The following is a 20,622-nucleotide window of genomic DNA, read 5'->3' as shown; positions in this document are numbered from 1 at the left end:
AGAAATTCTGAACTCTAACTTTGATATTTAATTCAAAGCACTGATTTTGAACCCACTGAAGTTTAAAAGTCATATTATACAAAATTTTTGTAGTTGTTTATAAATTGATGAATGATATGGGAGGCAACGTTATTAGTAAAGAGTATCTGTTTATGACTTCTCGAATCTCTTCAACTCTGTTGTAAATCCGGTTACATTATATTCCATGGTCAGTTCTTTAACCAAATTTCAGAACTAGCCATGGTGAATCCTCTGGCTCCCGATCTTTCTAAGATTACCCTATATGATTTACTTGATTCCATTATCCCACTCCTTCCAGTTGACATCATCCTTATTAAAAAATATGTAGATGGCCTTCTCCTCGGTCCAATCCCGATAAAATCCCTGATATTTTACCTGCATTTGATTATTATCATTCACGCCTTAACTTTACTGTAGAACTTAAAAATAATCACTCCGTTTTTTCCGTAACCTCCTCATCATAAAAAATCCAGACATCATATCCACTGACTGATACATTAAACCAACTTTCTCAGGCAGCCCTTTAAACCACCACTCCCAACACCCTTACCATAAAAAAACTTTACTCACCGTTGCCTTTCCATCTCTGATTCCTATTTCCATGAAACTAACAACTCAAAACCTTATACACAATTGTGTTTGCGGTCTGTCCCTAGGATTCGCACAATTATTATACAATTATTCACTTGTATTGTGAGTCTTTGACAATTACATTTAAGTTATTACAAGGATTATTGTAGCTCTAGGCGGTGAATTCTATGTCTGGTATTGTGAGGTTGTTTTTTAAATCCATAAACCGAGCTAGAGGCTCTACAAAACTTTCAAATTCCTTTCGTATACCATCCAAAATACTTTGTAAAATCCTCAATCCCCCTTACTTAGTTACAAATAAAATCATCCGTAAAGACCTTAATGTTCCATTTCCAGATATCAATCCTTCCATTATAAACTCCCTAACCACCCAAACTCAAAGGCTGCTAACCTTTCTTCCTCTTCCATTCCTGACAATTCTCCGTGGCGCCTGAAAAGAAGATGGCCTCGATACCTAATGTAGAAGTATTATTAGAGTGTTATTGATGGGTAGTTTCTCTACATGTCTGGATCGCTCCATTATCTACTTACATCAGATTTACTAGATATATGTTTATGTAAATACAGTTGTAAATTTTTAAAAATCCATAAATATCGTTATTTTAACAAAGAATAAAATTATTTTGATGCTTTTTATAAAAGCTAGCACATTGAAGGTGCCAATAAAAATATAAGACTGGCCGTGCAGCTAAAGAACTGCATGTGGGGAGATTGGCAAAGAACAACTAATAGTTTTGAAGTCAGAGCCAAAAAAAGGTACGCCTTTTAGGAGAAGGTTTGCATTTCGATTACAGAAGCGTATACAGCTTTAAGTAAAATATGCCTCCTCTAGCATTCTGTAGGGTGGTATTAATAGACCTTGTTACTGGGCTGAGAGAAACCAGCTTCAGCTGAATACAGAAAACACCAAAGCTACTGTTTTCCTCAACAACACTCTTAAAACACCTCGAAGATACTTTTTTTCACCTTTCCTGGGGCCATTTGTTAAGGGGCCTCTACATGTTGGCCAAACCAAGGCGAACTCGGGCATGCACGAGCATGTGGATGGGTGGCTTGTACTAGTTGGCCTAAGCTCGTTGCCGATCCGTCGAGAGTCGGTTTTTGGACACAGATCAAAGGGGTTCGTGAGAGCGATCGTGTAGCATCTCCACCATTGTTCTTTGTCTAGTTGCAACTGAGAGCTGTTAGGAGGTTGTAGTTAATTTTTATAATAAGTTTTATATTTAATCTTATTTATTTATATTTAATTTCCTTTCATTTTCTTTTTTTTTGTAATAAAAATAATATAACCCCAGTGCAATGGCTGAAACCACTTGTACGTCCGCCATGCTTGCCTCTCTGAATAACACTGACATGTGGATGGTCCGCTCTTTGTTTACCGAGCATTTGTACAAGCCTCCGATTCGTGGCGAGCTGCCAACATGTGGATCCGCCTTTAGGTTGGTTCATATGAAAAATTTTTTAACATGCAAATATTTCTTTTCCTATTTTTGTCATACTTTTGGTTTTGGCATAACCTCGTTTATAATCGTACCGTCCATCGCCAGAGTCACATTTCAACAAATGTGATTTTCTCATAATGTTCCTTTTTATTATTTGTTTTGAATTTTTTTACCGATATGGATTCTACCCATATTTGTTTATTTATTTTTTTTTTTTTTGCATGAGTACAAACTTGGTAATGATGCTGCAAAAGCTGCACTCAATATGAACCAGGCGTTTGGGGAGAATGCTGTTAAAGATCGAAAATTACAGCGTTTGTTTGAAAAATTTCGGTCTGGTGATTTTTCACTACAAAATGAACGCAACACATCGCACAGAACAATTGCGAAATTAAATGAGTTGAAATATGAAGTTTTGCTGAGGTCCAGCCAACACCGGATCTCTCGTCAACCGACTTTCAGTTTTTTAAACATTTAGATCTGTTTTTACAGGCTTAACAGTATAAAAATGAAGACAGCCTGAAACATTCAATATCAGAATTATTTAAGATAGGCATCTATGCGTTAAAGTACAGTTAGGAAAAGACTATTGAAGCGAATGGAACATATTTTAATTAAATAAACAGCTTGTGAAGATATGCAGTTTTATATATTCACATAGAATCCGACACTTGATATGCACCTACTTAATATATGAAATATCCTGTTATCAAATATCATCATTGAACATTTCCATAGATTTGACCAATACATAGCCGTCAGTTACACATCTTTTCTCTTATACCCCCCTCCTTGCTTAGGATGCCATTAATATGGAGGACTCGCTGATGAACTTGAGGAGAAAATTAAAGCGTAATCAGTTGTTTCTTCTATGTTTCTGATTTCGCTTTGTCTGTCTATGCTTGCCAATGCTTATTTCAATACTATGCATTTATTGAGAATAACATCTATTTAAAATGCTCTCTCTGTCATACCTGTGTGTGCTCTCTCTGTCATGTGACCTGTTACATAAATACAAATTGATTGATTGATAGATTTATTTATTGATAGATATTACAATCTGCCACATAGTTGTGGGCAATAGGTACTAGTGATGAATGATCCCATACATACTAAAATAAAATAAATAAATAAAATTTAAAAGAAAAATAATTTTAAAAAAAATAAAAAAAACTTAAAAAATAAACAACTCTCTGAAAATATATACAAACAAAAGAATAAACAAGATGAACATAATCAAACCATCTGTATGAAAAATAAATAAATAAAATAACATAATGATAAAATAATATATACAATATTTACACAATCGACCTGAGGATCCCCGAGCCCACTCTATCCCCCACGTGTGAGGGGTAGAGTAGAGCTCAAAAGATCCCAGCGCATCCCTCTCGCCACATCACTGCTGAATACAAGTTAGTCCCGAGATCTGATAAAATGATGAAAGAAACGCATTCCTTAAATGTTTATTTATATGACTGTACCATTTTATGGTTCTCAATGACAAAATCATTTGAATGACCTTAATTAATAATAATTTTTAAAAACAACACATTTTTTGTTTTCAACTCAAGAAATCCATTTAATTTATGATTCATGTAGCAATTATGACACTTGTCGTTATTTGAATGAGATTTATTATGAACCTCTACCTAGAGAGGAATAAAGAAATAACTCTGATATTGAGAATTGGCTCAATAATGAGACTTGAGCGAAATTATTGCTTCAATTCCCTACACAGCTGTCGCAATCGTACAGGAATTGTGGACCATAACAGATTTTTAGTAGAGTATTGTCGTTTCATTTTTACTGTAAAGGTAAGAGTCCATCAAATATCTCAATAAATTTTAATGGTAGCGAATTTCATAAAATTCAAGAACCTCTTAACACTTAAAATATTATGTAGCACTGAAGTTATCTCATTAAAAGTGTGTAAACTCTTATAAAATCGTTTTTACTTTTGTTGGTATGTATTTATCGAATTCGGCGATATCTCTTGAGACTACACGTGAAGGGACAATTTTCTGTTAAAATCATCATACACCATAGAAACGGATACAGATTGGTAGCCGTTTGGTCAATTTAAGCCAGGAATAACTGTAAATGAATTTTCTACCTTTAGTAAAAAACAAAACAAAACATAAAACAATATATCCCTAGCTTTATAGAAAAGAATTAACTCATTGCAATTTTGATTGAATTGGATTTGAAGGACATAAATTACAAAAACCCGGACAGCTAAAAAGTCAGGGATTTAATTAACGAGTTAAATTACTGAAACTCTCCTATTGTCAATCAAGAGAGAGATAGAAGAACTTTATTTTCAAAGAGCTACCTAAATATATTGGCTTTCTACAAACACAGCACACTATAAATATTATTTCTATTATTATTAGGAGCATATAATAAATATATAATACATTTTCAACAATGAAATAAAAGGATTTACAATTATTTTTTCGTTTTAGTATTTATTTATTTATTCCAATACTGCTTTATTTTTAACTTTTTAAGCTTTTATGACTACTACTTTGGAGTATAATTTGGTTTTTCTGATAGTTGGGCAGTGATAAGACTTCTTACCCGTGTATTTTTAGAAAGATTTATTTCTTTTTCGCTCCGACTTTAGGAATAGTTAGCTGGTTGTCAAGTTTGAGAATCTAATATTTTATATTAATCATATCACAGTTGCAGAATATGTTTTCGTACTAACTTGTTTTCCCTTCTTTCAAAATTAAAAGTAGTCATCATAATTTTGAAAAAAAAAATCATTAAACTAACTGAAATTATAAAATAATAGTTAAGTAAAATGGACACAATGAACCAGTGGGGATGAATCACCTGGAAATTCTGTAGCGAATCTTAACGTCCTACATTTTGTATGATAAGAAAAAACACAAAGTTTAAAAACATTTGAGCAATTTATACAATATGTAAAAATAAATGTATAAAACAGCCTAGCTCAAAAAAAAAGTCGTACGAAACTGAAATTTTAAATTTAAAGTGAGTATATACCTCGGACATGACAGTACCTTTTTTTAAATCAACGACCGGAAGTGTCACTTTACAGAATCGATTTTTAAATTTTTTTCTCTCTCGGTATGTCTTATAATTAAATGTTCTTTAACATAATGTAGGTCTGGTAAAAAACTATTTCTCTGAAGTATCTCTAATTTTTTTTTCTTGAAAAAATAACCAGTTCTCATTGTTAGTAATAATAAAAAATGGATAAATACAAAATATTAAAGAATTTTATTTATAAATAAATGAGAAAAAGCAAAAATAATAACATCCGATTCGAACAGGAAAAGCCCAGACCGCACGATCGTTCCAGATTGCATTATGGCTTTGTTATCTTTTGTTGTATTCTTGCCAGGAATGAAATTTATATTCGCTATTCCCACCTCAAGAAACCCTTATGCAAGAATTTTGAAATAAATCGTGTGTATAATAATTATTTGTATATTGTAGATAGAAAATCCCTGAGAAAAAATGTCCTTGTAAAAAGAAAATAGATGGGGAAAAAAATTTAAATGAACCGTAATAAATACTTTTAGGAGTTATGAATACGTAAATACATTTTAATAATATGACTATGGGGTAGAGGGTTACAAAAATGTGGAACATACGTATAATTAATATTTATCATTATATGGTTTTGTGGTAAAAAAAAAAAAAAAAATGAGGTCCAATAGGTTTTTTAGTCCATCACATCGATCAATATTTAATTTCATACATTGAATTTATTTATTTTCGCTCTCATTTAAATATAGTCAGATAATTCTGACCTAGCCACAAGTAGAATTGGAAAGAAAGCCTGGACTATTAACTTGTCCACATAGCTCATGCTATTAACTTGTCCACATAGCTGATGCTATTAACTTGTCCACATAGCTGATGCTATTAACTTGTCCACATAGCTGATGCTATTAACTTGTCCAGCTGATGCTATTAACTTGTCCACATAGCTGATGCTATTAACTTGTCCACATAGCTGATGCTATTAACTTGTCCACATAGCTGATGCTATTAACTACGAAAGGCATTAGGTTCTTCAACTGAAATTTTATACATTTATAATGCAAAATTCACTAGAATCGTGTTTCCCAAATGTAGAAATTGTCTTAACGAATTCACATGCCTCTAATGACATTCTTTTTCGATATTAAAGTATGTAAAAGGTGATTAATGACACATGATGGGCAATTTTCTTAAAATGAATCAAACAAAAAAAACACAATAGAGTTGTTTGTGAGAAAAATTAAATTTAAAGTTGTAATTTTATACGTGAGAAATATAAAACAAGCCCTATTAAAAACAAAATAATAAGAATAATAAAATATAATTTAAACAAAAGAAAAAAATTGAGGATTAAAGAGAAAAACTACAAAATTATTTAATATAACATGTTTCTTCATCTCTTAAACAACTCACTAATAATCATGTTGCAGTTACCTAAAAGGACAATATTTTGCAGAAGAATTTTCAACGATATTTCGTTTCGTTTTTTAATATTTCTTCGAACCGAAAATATCTGTTAATATGTAGGGCTATTACAAAATTTTACAAATTAAATCCTTCCTCCTCCAGGTACGGGGCCGATAACATATGCTACTCTTGTGCTACATTGTTATCCTCCCTTGCAATGAACAATATTCAGTATTCCTAACAATAGTTTAAACATTTGTTGTCATTTTCTAGAACAATTGAAAAATAAATTTTGGCAAGATCTGAAGTCCATCAACCTTTTCTTCTTGGCTACCTTTCTTCGAATAAACATCAGTAACATTTATGAAAGCAATAGTTTTCTTTGAACTATTATCTTTCCAAAACTATATGAGCAACAACATCCTAACTGACTTAATACCTAGGTTAAATCTTTAGTATAAACTGTATTATTTGAATATTTCATTTAACAAATGGAGAGTTGTTATATGAAGAAAAATGGGATATTTATCAAATTCTGATCCATAGTGGTCAGCAGAGAGACGAAATGAGACACAACAAAGAAAAACTCATGAAAGCAGCAGCCGCGTATTTCTTTTAAAATATTCTATATAAATTAGAACAATATACTCGGCTTAATACCTTCAGTGATGCGAACTCTAATTAATTATGGGCTTAGATTCGAACAAATAGAGAGTAATAATTTGAGAAAATACAAAATTTAATTGTATCTCAAACAAAGGGCATTGGAACATCTGGACAATTATAACATACCAGTACTCTTGCTTCACTGAACTATTTAAAGACGGTACGATAGGGACCATAGTTCGGTTGTCTTCGGCTTTAGTCGTTCTTATTCGTTCCCCACTCTTGACCCTTATCCTGACATCTGGAAGATGTAACCCTAATGATGAAAGACTTTCATTACAATACAATCCAAACTTCCCGCCTCAGAATTTATTAAGGTTAGTAAATTAAAATAATTATAATCCTGATCTAAGTATGAAATTGCGTAATGTAATGTTATTTCAATTACAGATTATTAAGAAATATCAAATTAAATTATTAATGGGGGAATAAATATTTGCATCGGTAAAAATTATTAAGTGATATTATTAAAAAACCAAAAACATAATTTAACATGTTCATTACGAATCCCACCTTATTATACAGGTTAATATTATGATTTGTTACGAATATAAAATGTTAGCATTTCATTGTAAACACACTACTCGTTCCAGAGACATGGCTATTCCAACTGACGCCTGGGACAAACTTCAAGATTGTGGTCCCCTTCCTCAATTTCAGTGTATCTGCTTCCTTCATAATTATAATCGGATCAAATTTTCGATGGGCGGTTTTCGAAAGATCTTTGTGTTCCAGAGCCCTCTGAGTAAATCTTTTTTTTTTTTTTTGTATGGTAATACATACAAATCGATCACTTTGTGCGCAATAGCCGAAAACGTGTTGCTTTTTTCTAAATTACAGTTCAAAAACGACTCAAACGATTGTGATAAACCTGCTAAGTAACATTCTGTGGGTACACTTGGCAATCTTCTGTATGTGTATGTTCTAAGAAATGTATAAAACACGGGCAAATTATGATTCATTGAAATTTCAAATTTTTCTATTCTGTTAGCCAGTTTGTGAAATGAAGGTCATAAATCTAAAAGAAGAAGAATGTCGGCCATTTGGGAGGTTACAGATTTACATATTTTTTTTTTTTTAAGTTTCATTAATATGGTATTTTCATAATTTTCTTTTTGATACACCATACATAAATCAGATAATAAAAAATTATAACAGATAAAATAATTTAAAAAATGATTATATGATTATGATAATAAAGCAGTTCACTTTCCCAAGAATATTTTTTCCTATCATCTCGTATTTATAAACACGAAGAAGATTCATATTTTAAATAAAAGTTTGTTTTTTTTCAATTTAAAAAGAAACTAAAATGCTAACAGGAAAATTAAATCAAAGATCATCGAATCCCGAAACTAGTAGGAACTGGATTGTCTTTTCGAACTGATTCTCAGCCCTAAATCCTCATGTGCACGCAGTATATGTAAACAATTCAGAAATTTTTAACTTAAAATTGTGCAGTTAAAGCCTTGATATAATCATATTACACCGAAAGTTGATCAGCTTAATAAAAAAACAATTAAGTAGTCCAGACAAAACATTTATCTGTTTTCATATTAATAGGAATTCCGCTACTTTATTCATTATATCATATCATAATCTTACCTGGATTGAACGAGCTAGAAATTGTAGTAAACAATTAGAAATTTCACTAAACACAGCCACTTACTCGATTTACTGATGCAACACTAATAAAATTGTCAGCGCACTAGTACACTTTCGCGCCTCTTTGAATGAGACAAGCAGCACACCAGTGTTACCAGGTCACAAGATTTAACTAAATGTGTTGATGTTCGTCCTTTTTTATTTTTAAACTGTATTCACTCGGCTAAACTAATGCTCTGTGAATAATAGAGATTTTTAACCACATTTTTCATGATTTATAATTTAAACTTTTGTTTAACTTAACCTTTTAAATAATTTTTCTTTTCGTAGCCTAAAATAGGAGAAAGAAATCCTGATTCACTACAAATTATTTTTAGAGATTTTATTCTCCTTCTTGTTTTGTTGTCTGAGTTTTGGGTAGTTTTTATTTTAATAATTTGAAAGAAATTTGACACTTTTTAAGTATGTAATGCCTCTTTAGCATTTATATAGAAATGACATTTTGTTCATGGGACATATTGTTGAAAAAAAAGTAACAGAATACTACAACTGCCACACTGATTATACAACATCTTGTATATGTTGCCTCAACCCAAGCTTCTTCATCATTGTCCTTTATTGGATAATAAATTTTATTAAAAAGTTAGTCATTTAAAGTACATTTATTTAGATCTACATTTGCACCACAGTTGTCTTAAGGGAGTTGCGGGTAAACAAATTCTCCCCGTTTTTTAAGTCAAGGTTCATGTCCCAAAGCCAAAAGTTAGGACCAGGCGGACTAATTTTTATAAAGAAGAAGTTTGGTACTACTGATCAGGAAGTTGCTCCTGAAATGTATCTTAAGTCCATAGAAAGTTCCACAGTATAGTGCCACGTCTACTTTCACGGACTCATTCACCTTCTCTATGTCGACGGCCGAGTCTCTCATCACTTCTACATATACCTCTCTATAGATAGAATAGCGCTCATTAAATATTTTAAGAATAATAACCTAAAATTGAGGAATGTTTTACCACAATTTTCATAGTTTAAAGTAGGTTCTCAGATCTAAATCTTTCTGAGTTATCGGATTTTCAAAGTACTGAGGAAATGTCATCACTCATACTCCTATCCTAAAGACATCCCCGACTACCACAGCATTGATAGTATAACAATGCTTATTTACAAAAGGACGAGGCAAGGATAAAAAAATACCAAAGATCTATCAGCTTATCTACCTCCTAACGGTCGTCAGTAATATCCAGGAGCACATGATTGCTATCAGTCTTAGGCTGATCCTCAATACTGCAAGCAAATCACGGCAGTTCGGTTCAAACCATAGCAAGAGAACTACAGATGCATTGCTGAGATTGCTTGGAGATGTAGATAAGTGTGGAAAGAAGTATGTGGTATTGACCTTTTTATATATCCTCCAAAAATTTTCAACGTATGGGCACTACATACCCCAGCGATTGCAAGAGTTCGACACCACTTGCAACCTATATTCTCTCCTCAGCAGCTACCTCAATAACAGGGATCAATGGAGAAAGTTAGAGAGAGGCTACAAGTCCGCAGACCCTCCGTTGTGGAAGCTGGTATCCAATGAGTTAGCGGAGCTGGATTCCTTGTTACTGCTTACGTCGACAATCTTGCAGTCATCGTATCCAAAGAAAGCAGAGCCAGATTGGAGATTCAAGTGGAAATGTGCGTGCGGAGGAAATTGAGTATGACCATACTCATAAGAGGCTACAATGAAAGAGTTCACTCAACTATACTGGGTATGCATGGGTGAGAAAATGAGGTAACATATCTAGGCATACAAATTAGGACAAACCTCAGTACCACCCCTCAACTGAAATAGATAGGGGATAGGGTAATGCCATCACTGAATGGGTTGAGCAGAATAGGAGGTGATTTGTGGAGTCTCAGGTGCCTCTCAACTATTACCATTTACAAAGGTAATGGTATTGGGTATCCTGAAGTACGTATTTCATGCATGACACCGAAACCTCAAACTATAGTCAACTTTAACTTTTCTATCTGGTACAGACATAAACATAGAAACACTTATTCGTCACTCTACAAATTCTGCCTAAGATCCTTTCATCTAACTATATTTTTTATATAAAAATAAAATTAGATTTTCACATATTTTATCTATTAATGTCTGTAATTCACAAACCAACTTAAAAAAAAAAACTATTTAGAAACACTGGAAGATCGATGATTGACCGTGTGTGATAATAAAAGGAAGATGGTCCGGTTTTGGTCAAAGAAAACTTAAATAGTCGTAAAACTATTTGAGTTTTCCTTTGACCGTACCCAGACTATGTTCCTTTTAATATTCAGAAATCATCGAGGAGGCCTACATTATATGTAACAATCGGCAACTTTCTGAAGAGCTAATACGTACACCAAAAATAAGAAAACATTTTTAGATATCAGTATTGATTAGGAAAACAAAAGAAATTTCAATTTTAAAATGACATAAATATTATTTCTCTTTTATTACAAATATTAAACAGTGGTGAAATTGTGGCATTTTTTTGGAGAACTTCACTAACTTCTTATTAATCAAATTACTAGTTTGCTCAAGATACAATCGTTAAATTCTATCCTCTTTGGAAAGGTGGTGCTGATGAGCGAATCATTCCTAAGGTAAACCACGTAGGGAGGGTTTTTATGAATAGACGACAAGCCCACTTTAATAAATGTTTAATAATTTAATTGGGTAATTTTCTTGGTTTGATCTTTTCAAATCTAATATTATTACTACACTTAGTTTTACGAATAAATGGGATTATATCCCAAAGTAAGTTTTTCATATTATTTATCCATCTTCTTTTTGTTTCAAACTTACACAATTTGTATGCTTCTATTTTGTTATATTCTTCTCAAGTTTTACTAATTAAAATGTTTTATTAAATTTTTGATTTACCATTATTTTTGTTGAAAAATTATTTTCAAATACATGAAGTAATTTTACTTGTCTACCAAAATTAGTAGTAAATATGTTTCTGAATTGCATTATAATGACATTTTTTTTCAAGACATCTTAGCTTTGTTTGTTTGTTTAGCATAGTTGTCAATCTCAAAGAATTTTACTATTTTTTTATATTGTTTACTCAACAACCTTCTTATGGTTAATGTCAACAGAACTGTTGATAGACTGTTACATGTATGTTAATATTACTTTTATAAGACTACTTCTTAAGAATTTTTGAAGGTAGTAATGTATTAATATTTGAATTCAACTACTGAATAAAGACTTATTCTTTAATTGTTCAAAATGTTATAAGAATGAAATGTTTTATTTAGTATTCCTAATCATCTTATATTAGGATTTTGTAAAACCTTAAGATTATATGGTAATATAACCCCTGTATAAGCCTTAATTTTGAATTCATGTAATTGCCAATAATACTAACAATTTTTACTAGCACCTCAATAAATATTTATCAATATGATCAATTAAATTCTTTCATGTTTTCACCAAACCCTGATTATTAGCCATTATCTACTACAACTAACCTTTTATTGTAACTTGTAAAAAAATAAGTAGGTATATTGAAATGTCAGATTTCTTTCTTAGGGACTTCTGTGTTTCTTTTAGGCAGTTAGATTTCTGTAGTAATGATTAAAACATATTTACAAGAATCTAATAATAATAAAGGCTCAGTGAACCTGAAGGTTCGATGCCAATACCTCCAATTGTTTTCTACATGCATCTTTCCAGTGACGTCCCTCCAAACCCAAATCTACTAAATCATTCTTAACGTTAAAGACCTGAATTCCTTGGACCCATCTACGTTTCGGTCTACCCGTCGGACGTTTATCCATCGGTTTAGTATTTATTAACATTTTAGGAATCCATTTGTTACTGAGTCCCACAACTTTAGCAACTCATCTTACATGCCGCAATGCTATAACCTGAATTATATTTACCGGGTGCAGTTTTCTCAGCTCAGAATTTGATAAATCTATTACAAAATATGTTCATATCAAATCGCATCTCTTTCAATTTAGCACTAGTAAAGTAACATCATATAATAGGATACTGATTGAATTCTGAATTAAGTTATTAAATTACCTCTCCAACTACCAAAGGTCTAAATACTAACAATATGACTGGATTAATCTCTATCTAGAAAAGAAATCATACAACCAAAAATAATTAGAAGGAAATCATTCCCTTCCATCCACATAACTGAAATCCCAAAATTAAGTCTGATGATGAAACATGAATTACTAATGAATAGAATAGTATTTGACAAATAAATTTAGTTAAATCAAGCAACATTGAATTTACCATATATACCTATGATTATTTACAGAACTTAAAGTAAGGAGTTACCTTGAATTGTTTTAAGATTAGATGTCAATTGTGTTGAATACAGTTTTTTTTTTTTTTTTTTTTTTTTTTTCGAACCCTCTAAAAACAGAAATAAAATGTGAATTAGTAGTGCATTACTGTGCAAGAAAGGAAAGTAATTCGTGTTGTGTCTTACCTTTTACTACCTTTGGTATTTTAAGGTTACCTGTTATATTTAATTTTGCATATGTGTTATCCATTCAGGAGCTATTTGAATACAGTATATTATATTTTTTATTATTATAAAATATCTGTACATATATTTTTTTTTCAGATGATGCACTGTTCGAAAGTGTTTGCCATTGTTGAGTTATTATTATTTCTAAATACCAATATATTGGCAGAAAAAGAAGAAGATATTAAAAATGTAATTAACTTCTGTAAATTAAGTTGCATGTATGTTTATATTCCATTCTTATGTAATCTGTATCAGGAACAATTATAATTTCTGATCAGATATATTTATTTACCTAACTTATATTCATAATTGCGAACTACATAAGCTCAAATGTTTTAGTTGATAATTATAGTACTGACGTATTATGTGTCACACCATTATAAGTTAACAACATAATGTGTTAACGTATGTACTTGTAATGGTAATTTGTATGGCAGTATAAAATATTATATCTAAACTGCATTTAATTACTAAAATTCCTTTAGTAACAAAAAATATATTACACTTTTAAACAAAATAAGTGATAACAATGAACATTATTTTGTTAGTGGAAATCCAAACAAACCCCCCCCCCCTATAGGTTCTTGTCAGTTGAAGTTGAGACCTTACCAAGCAAGTACCTCTCATTGTCAGTGAAGATCTTTCCCAGCCATGAAATCCTTTTCTTTATCATCAAATATTTTACAGTTATCAATCTTATTTTCCATGGCTAGAACTGGTAAGCCCCCAACTCAACTGAAAGGTATCCTTTGAGGGTTTGTTTATTTCTTCAAGGAGCACAAGTCGACAGTTGAATGACATTGCAGAGTTTTTACCATTGAAATAATCTAAGTTTCCATTATGTATTTAAGAAAAGAAATTTTAGTAATTAAATTTAATTTAAATTGAATTTCTTAATACCATCACATAAATTCTCATAAATATGAAGAAGACACACGTTATGTTGTCAGCTTATAATGCTCAAACTGTTAGTGAATAAGTACCTTAATTATCTTTATTGTTTTCCTCATTAGTTGCCAGTTATTCAATATATTTAGGCTGACATATTGTTTATATTGGATACTTAAAAATTTTGTTTTGTTATTTCACTGAAATTTTTATTAATTTCTGATTATTCCAAAAGGAAATTGGATCATTTTTATTTATTTTATTTTATATTTATACACCTTTTAATAGGTTAATATGTTGATTTATTTTTTCTTTGATCAACTTTAGTATGTTTTATGAATAACTTCAGATCAGTTGATAATCATTGGTCCACTTCCTTGAATATTTTTTTACCAGTTATTTTAATTCTAGGTTACTCCTGAGCCACATTACAAACAGGGCGTTCATAATCCAGAATATGACCATGAAGCTTTTCTGGGTGAAGAAGCTAAATCGTTTAACCAGTTAAGTCCTCAAGAAAGTCAGAAAAGATTGCGGTTAGTATGATTGTTATTATCATTATTTATCCTTATGAAATAATATGATAAGTGGGGATCAATAAGTTCTTAGAAAATCCAAGAGATGGTGCTTGTAGCATCAGAAATGGTTTGTTTTTAGTAACAAAAATTACTCACTGGAAATCTGACAAAGTTTCAGCTGTATTCATGGAATAGTTTTTTTTTTTTTATCATCAGTCTAAGTGAACAGTTTTTGTTTATTTAGTGTTATGGAATAAAAGGAGTTTTAAGCAGTGATCAAGTACTTATATTTAAAAGATTTAACACCGAAAAAAATCAGAACTGAGCTAGATGCTATCTAGATGTAGTAGATGACACATTTGCCCCTGTGCAATTATTTACTATTGGATAAATGATACATGGCCATTAATCAACAAAAGATGCCAGCATTCAAAACATCCCATAGTTGTGAGCTCTCCCAAAATGATTGACAAAATTCATGATATAGTGTTTAGTGATCAAAATTGAATGAATTTAAAAAACAGTTCAGTCCACAGAGGTATCAAAAGGTACCATGATTTCAATTTTGTATGAAAAAAATATCTGCAAGATGGGTGCAACAGGGATTTACTATTATACACCCAAAATGAAGGACCAGTCAACAATGGATTGTTAAATGTGAACTGGCTCCATTGAAGGTGAAGTCAGCTGGCTAGGTTATGGCCACGGTTTTTTGGGACGCTCAAAGAATTATCCTCATTGACTATTTGGAAAAAAGACCTACAATCTCTAAACAATATTAAACATTGTTGTTGGGTTGGCTAAGTGAGAAAAAAAAGGCAAAATGTCTTCATTTAAACATAAAAAAAAAAAAATCCTCTTTCATCAAGGCAATCCACGAATATACAGGTGTGTAGTTTTAATGGCTAAAGTTGAGTAATTAGAGTTCAGATTAGTCAACCATCTACCATATTCACTGAATTTTGCCCCTAGTGACTTCTTTTTATTTCTAAACTTTAAAAAATGGCTTAGCAGACATTGGTTCATATCAAAATATGAGGTCATCCCCTAGGCAAATACCTATTTTAAGGAACTTCCAAAATAATATTTTTCTGATGTTTAAGGAAAACTGGAGGGATGTCTGATTAAATGTATCGAGTGTAAGGAGATTATGTTGAAAATTGTCACCCAAAAAATATTGTTTTTTTTTTTTTTTTTAATATTTTCTAAGGAATTATTGATACCCTCCCTTCTCCCCATCATACCATTATCCAATTGGCCTTTATCTTTATAATTTTAAAATATAGATATGTTGATGGCTTACCTGACTGTAGTACTACGTATATTTTCACTAACATTACGAAAAATACAATTAAACGTTTTCTCTTTTAGGAAAATTTTTCAATTAATTTTTGCTCTTAATAGATTTAGGTATAAAATCTAATTAATTGAACATTTTCAGTTATCCTAAAAGAGAGAATATTTAATTGTATAATTCATAAAATTAGTGGAAATGTACTTACCACCACTGTGAAGTAAGCCATCAATGTAATATTTAAGCTCTAAAAACATTTGTTGAATCAATTGAATCAATTAATTGATTAAAAAACTATTGAATTGAATCATTAGCAATAGCAGTAGGATAATTACTATTCAAACTTAGATTCTAAGTTATTATGATGATTTAAAATTTTATTTTGACTTATCTTTTTAGGCTTATTGTAAAAAAAATTGATAGTGATAAGGATGGATTTATTACTCATATCGAACTTAAAGATTGGATCCGTTATACTCAACAGAAGTATATGAGAGACAATGTAGATCGCACCTGGAAAATGCACAACCCAGAAAATAAGGAAAACATAACTTGGAAAGATTATAGTGAACAAGTTTATGGATTTATGAAAGGTTAATTTTACAACAAAAATAAAAATTAGATGAAATTGAAAATAAATATTTATCATTTTTAAATTTTGTAGAACACATAAATGATGTGTATATTTTGTTACTGTCTTTTGGATTTTATTTTTTTTAATAATTATCTTATTTATATATTCTGGTAAAAAAATTAGAACTCATTTTTACTAATTGTTTTCAATTATCTTTTGTGGCACTACTTTTGACATATTTAACACCAGGTTGGTCCTAGAACCCCAATCTAAACTTTCACAGCCAAACTATTAGATAAAGATTTTATTCCAGGCGATGGGACTGTTTGGCAATAACAATAAGAAATTGTTTGATACTGCTCTGGCCCCCTAGAATAATTTTGCTGATGGCTTGGTTGTTGCCGAATATAAATGAACAATAATTTCCCATTGGGTGTTCCCCCTCTTACTCTTCAAACCCATCCATATTTTGACCCTTTTAAGGAGTGTGTAAAATCATACAAGAAGTATTTGATTCCTGTCATATGTGATTATCTCAGCATTTTTAATTTGCAGAGTATTATAGTTCATTATTTTCTGCTTTGTTATTTTTTACTTTTCCTTGGTGAATATGTTACATCCAAGTGTGCTGTAAAGAGTTGAGCTTTAAGGATTCATGAAACCATCTAATTCTTCTAAAATATTATGCTTATAATTCAAACCCTTAAAAAAGCCCCAGTGCTCCTTGTTCCACAAATGAAATCATCCATTTACATGAAATCAATTGATCAAGGCTCAAGATGAGCCTAGATCAGATTGCCCTTCAGTGGTGGACGATGTTATGATCTTCTTAACAGTTGGGCTGAAACATTCGAAAGCTGACAATGAAAACAATTTTTTTTTTTTAAATTTGATTTTATTATTCAGTATAGTTGCCTTCGAGGGCGATACAACAATTATAGTAGTCATAAAATTTTTCCAGCCAACTGTTGTGTCTTTCCATGTTTTGGAGTTGGTTCATCGCGTGCGGTCCACTCGGCTGACTGTCGATTGGAGTCCAGTGTGAAATGATAGAGCCATGTTTCATCCATTGTCACATATCAATGCAAAAATTTGGATTTATTATGATAGAACAGCTCCGAACACTGCTCAGAATCATCAATTTGTTGTTGTTTTTGGTTAATTGTGAGCTTGCACAGAGCTTTCGCATACCCAAATATTCATTCACAATATGTCCAACACATTCCTTTGATATATTAAGAGTCTCAGCTATTGATCATCTTCACTTTACAGTCATCCAAAATTATTTTGTGGACTTTTTTGATGTTTTCGTCTGTAACAACCTCTTTGGAGAGTTCACTGCGTGCATCGTCCTTAGTGCTCATTTCGCCTCGTTTAAACTTTGCAAACCATTTCTTAACAGTTGATTTTCCTGGTGCAGAGGTCGAATCATGTTTATCAAGCCAAGCCTTGGCTTTAAAAGTAGTTTTTTTCACCTAAAAGCAATGCTTTATTAACACACAAAATTCCTTTTTACCAATTTTTTTCAAAATAACAAAAGTTGCTTCACTCAAAATTCTATATCTCACAAACTAATAGTCCGACAGCTGTCAAATTTACACACGTATCTTTTGAAGGATAGGGCTAACTAAAAATCATATGGATTTAATACTAGTAGCGCCATGTATGTGTCAGCCTATGAACTTTTGAACCTATGAACATGTTCAGAAACAGACACATAATTATGCAGAGGTCCTTTTAGGACCCCACTATAATTTTTGCATTTCTTATTTATTTTATTAGTCTTGGTATCAACATTCCATCTTGTTAGTGAGAATAAATGGCAAAATGGATACAAGGAATGAATTTTAAAAATATTTAGACAGAAATAAAACGTAATATTTGATTTGGGGTTCTGGAGGAAATCCAACCATTTTTTATTTTTAATTATTATTTTGAAGTATGTAATTTGGTGCCCCTATAATTTAATGGAAACTTACTCAAATAGTTATAGTTTTTTAAAAATAATTTGTCAAGTGACTCGAAAATTGGGTGATTTTTTCATAAGCTTTCACTAGTAAAATAGCTTGTGGGGTCACTAAGGACTCCTGCAGTATTTCAAATATATTATATAACCACTTGAGGTCTGTGGTCTGAAATGGGGGTTTCAAATCTCAGGTTAATCGCTAACCCATTGTATAAAGAAGGAACAAACCAGATCAGATTCTCATGACTTGTCAGCTATCCAAGCTCAATGACTAGTTAATATCTTAAATTTTGCTTCCAAATCCAAAAGATTATATATTTAGGAAAATAATTGTAATAAGTGATGGAAAATGGATTTAAAACAAAAATTAAATTTGAAACATTGAAAATGTGATCTAAAATTTTTAAACAACTTCATTGTTTATATGTAGTGTAATTTCATTGTAACTCAATAGTGCATCAAAAATAAAGATAGGTGGCATTATTTTCTAGATGACTGTAGCCAAAACTGATTCTAATGTTGATAAACTATTTTATAGATATGGATCCTAAAGAATTGTTGAAAGATCAGGAAGGAATGACTTATAAAACTCTCTATGAGCGTGATAGGCGCAGGTGGATCAATGCTGACACAAATGGAGATGATTTATTGGCCAAAGATGAGTTTCTGGCTTTTCTTCATCCTGAGGAAATACCAAAAATGAAAGACTTAGTCGTATTAGAAGCATTAGAAGATATTGATAAAGATAAAGATGGAAAAATTTCTTTGGCCGAATATATAGGTAAGAAGTAAGCATTGTGTTTATGAATTGTACCATTCATTATTTTCAATAACGTTGTTCCAATGACAAATTCAGAGGAACAGCCAAAGAAAAATAGATTATAAAAAATAAGATGTGTGTGTTTTTTTGCTTGTAAATCCTAAATTATTTCCTCATATTTAAACTTGACCTCTAATCTCTATTTAAAGAAACAAATTTGCAAAGAAAGTTTTATTAATCCTTGAGTTAAATGTTCAGTTAAATCTATCTTTAGCTCATTACTCTAGCTTGTTACAAGTTTGTTTTATTTATCAAGCATATCAGGAATATAAAATGAAATAAACTAGATTTTCTTTAGCAGATGTTTAATCTAACACTTATATAATTTTTTTTATCAATATACTTTGTGAATATTGTTATAAATTGTGGTATAATAAGAAATACTAATATTAAATATTAACTCTTGATTCTAGGTGACATGTACACATCTGAAAATAATGAAGACAAACCTCAGTGGGTGGAAGATGAAATAGAACATTTTACAAAACAACGGGATAAGGATGGAGATGGATTTTTGGATGAAAATGAAGTTAGTATCGATGATTGAATATTTGTTTACCTTTTTGGTGCCACTTTTATTAGATAAGTGCATATTTGATTGATGATGCTTAATTTTTTTTGTATAATAAAAATTTGCAGTTAAGTACAATATAAAGTTTATTCCAAAATGATCAGGAATAATGATAGGTTTCTTGGGTAAATGACGAAGTCAACATCCTATTATAAATTAAAGCTTTATTTTTGCTGGGAAAATGTTATAAAACCTTGAACCTTATTAAAAATTATATTTTGTGATAAGAGAGTTGATTAAGGAACCAAATAGGCTTTGAATACAATGTGTTCATGCCTTTGCATCAAGCTAGTTTGTTGCTTAATAGTACAATATTTTACTATTGCTTGTTGATAATAATTTTAACCCACTTTAATTTTGGGCCTCTCTATTTTTCTTTCATTATTCAGGTTGATTATTTAATATTTTTATTTATTTATTGATAAATATTAGTCTGCCACAAACTTTGACAATGGTTAATAGTGATAAATGAACGAATTCATACCAAAATTTAAAAAATATATATATATATTGTAATATGCTCTTTTTTAGTGAACAGTATATTTTGATGTTTAAAGGGTTTTGATATGTTTTATTTTATTTATAATTTTAATATTTTTATTTGTTTATCCAAAAAGCAAACTAACCAAGTTTCATTGTTTATAATAACTTCGTGATACAAAACCAAGATGGCGGTATGTTGACCAGATTCAAATATCATAAAAACTAT

General features: G+C 30.9%; 1 protein-coding gene across 3 annotated transcripts in view; it reads left to right on the top strand.

The window, feature by feature from the left end:
- Positions 1-7,383: 7,383 nt before the first annotated feature.
- scf (Calumenin scf) overlaps positions 7,384-20,622 on the top strand; it is a 27,879-nt gene continuing 14,640 nt past the window's right edge. The window contains exons 1-6 of one of the 3 annotated variants that reach the window (XM_014426895.2): positions 7,384-7,465; positions 13,379-13,471; positions 14,582-14,706; positions 16,382-16,575; positions 19,061-19,303; positions 19,756-19,871. In XM_014426895.2, the coding sequence (XP_014282381.1) occupies positions 13,379-13,471; positions 14,582-14,706; positions 16,382-16,575; positions 19,061-19,303; positions 19,756-19,871 (771 nt within the window). In that variant the 5' untranslated portion in view covers positions 7,384-7,465. Of the gene's footprint in view, positions 7,466-11,359; positions 11,545-13,378; positions 13,472-14,581; positions 14,707-16,381; positions 16,576-19,060; positions 19,304-19,755; positions 19,872-20,622 lie in introns of those variants that run through there. The other 2 variants (XM_014426896.1, XM_014426893.2) reach the window with 2 other exon arrangements.

This window comes from Halyomorpha halys, unplaced genomic scaffold, assembly GCF_000696795.3.
Source record: "Halyomorpha halys isolate HHAL.00 unplaced genomic scaffold, Hhal_1.1 Scaffold601.1, whole genome shotgun sequence".
Classification (NCBI taxonomy): domain Eukaryota; kingdom Metazoa; phylum Arthropoda; class Insecta; order Hemiptera; family Pentatomidae; genus Halyomorpha; species Halyomorpha halys.
This window is presented reverse-complemented; position numbering and strand designations above follow the sequence as displayed.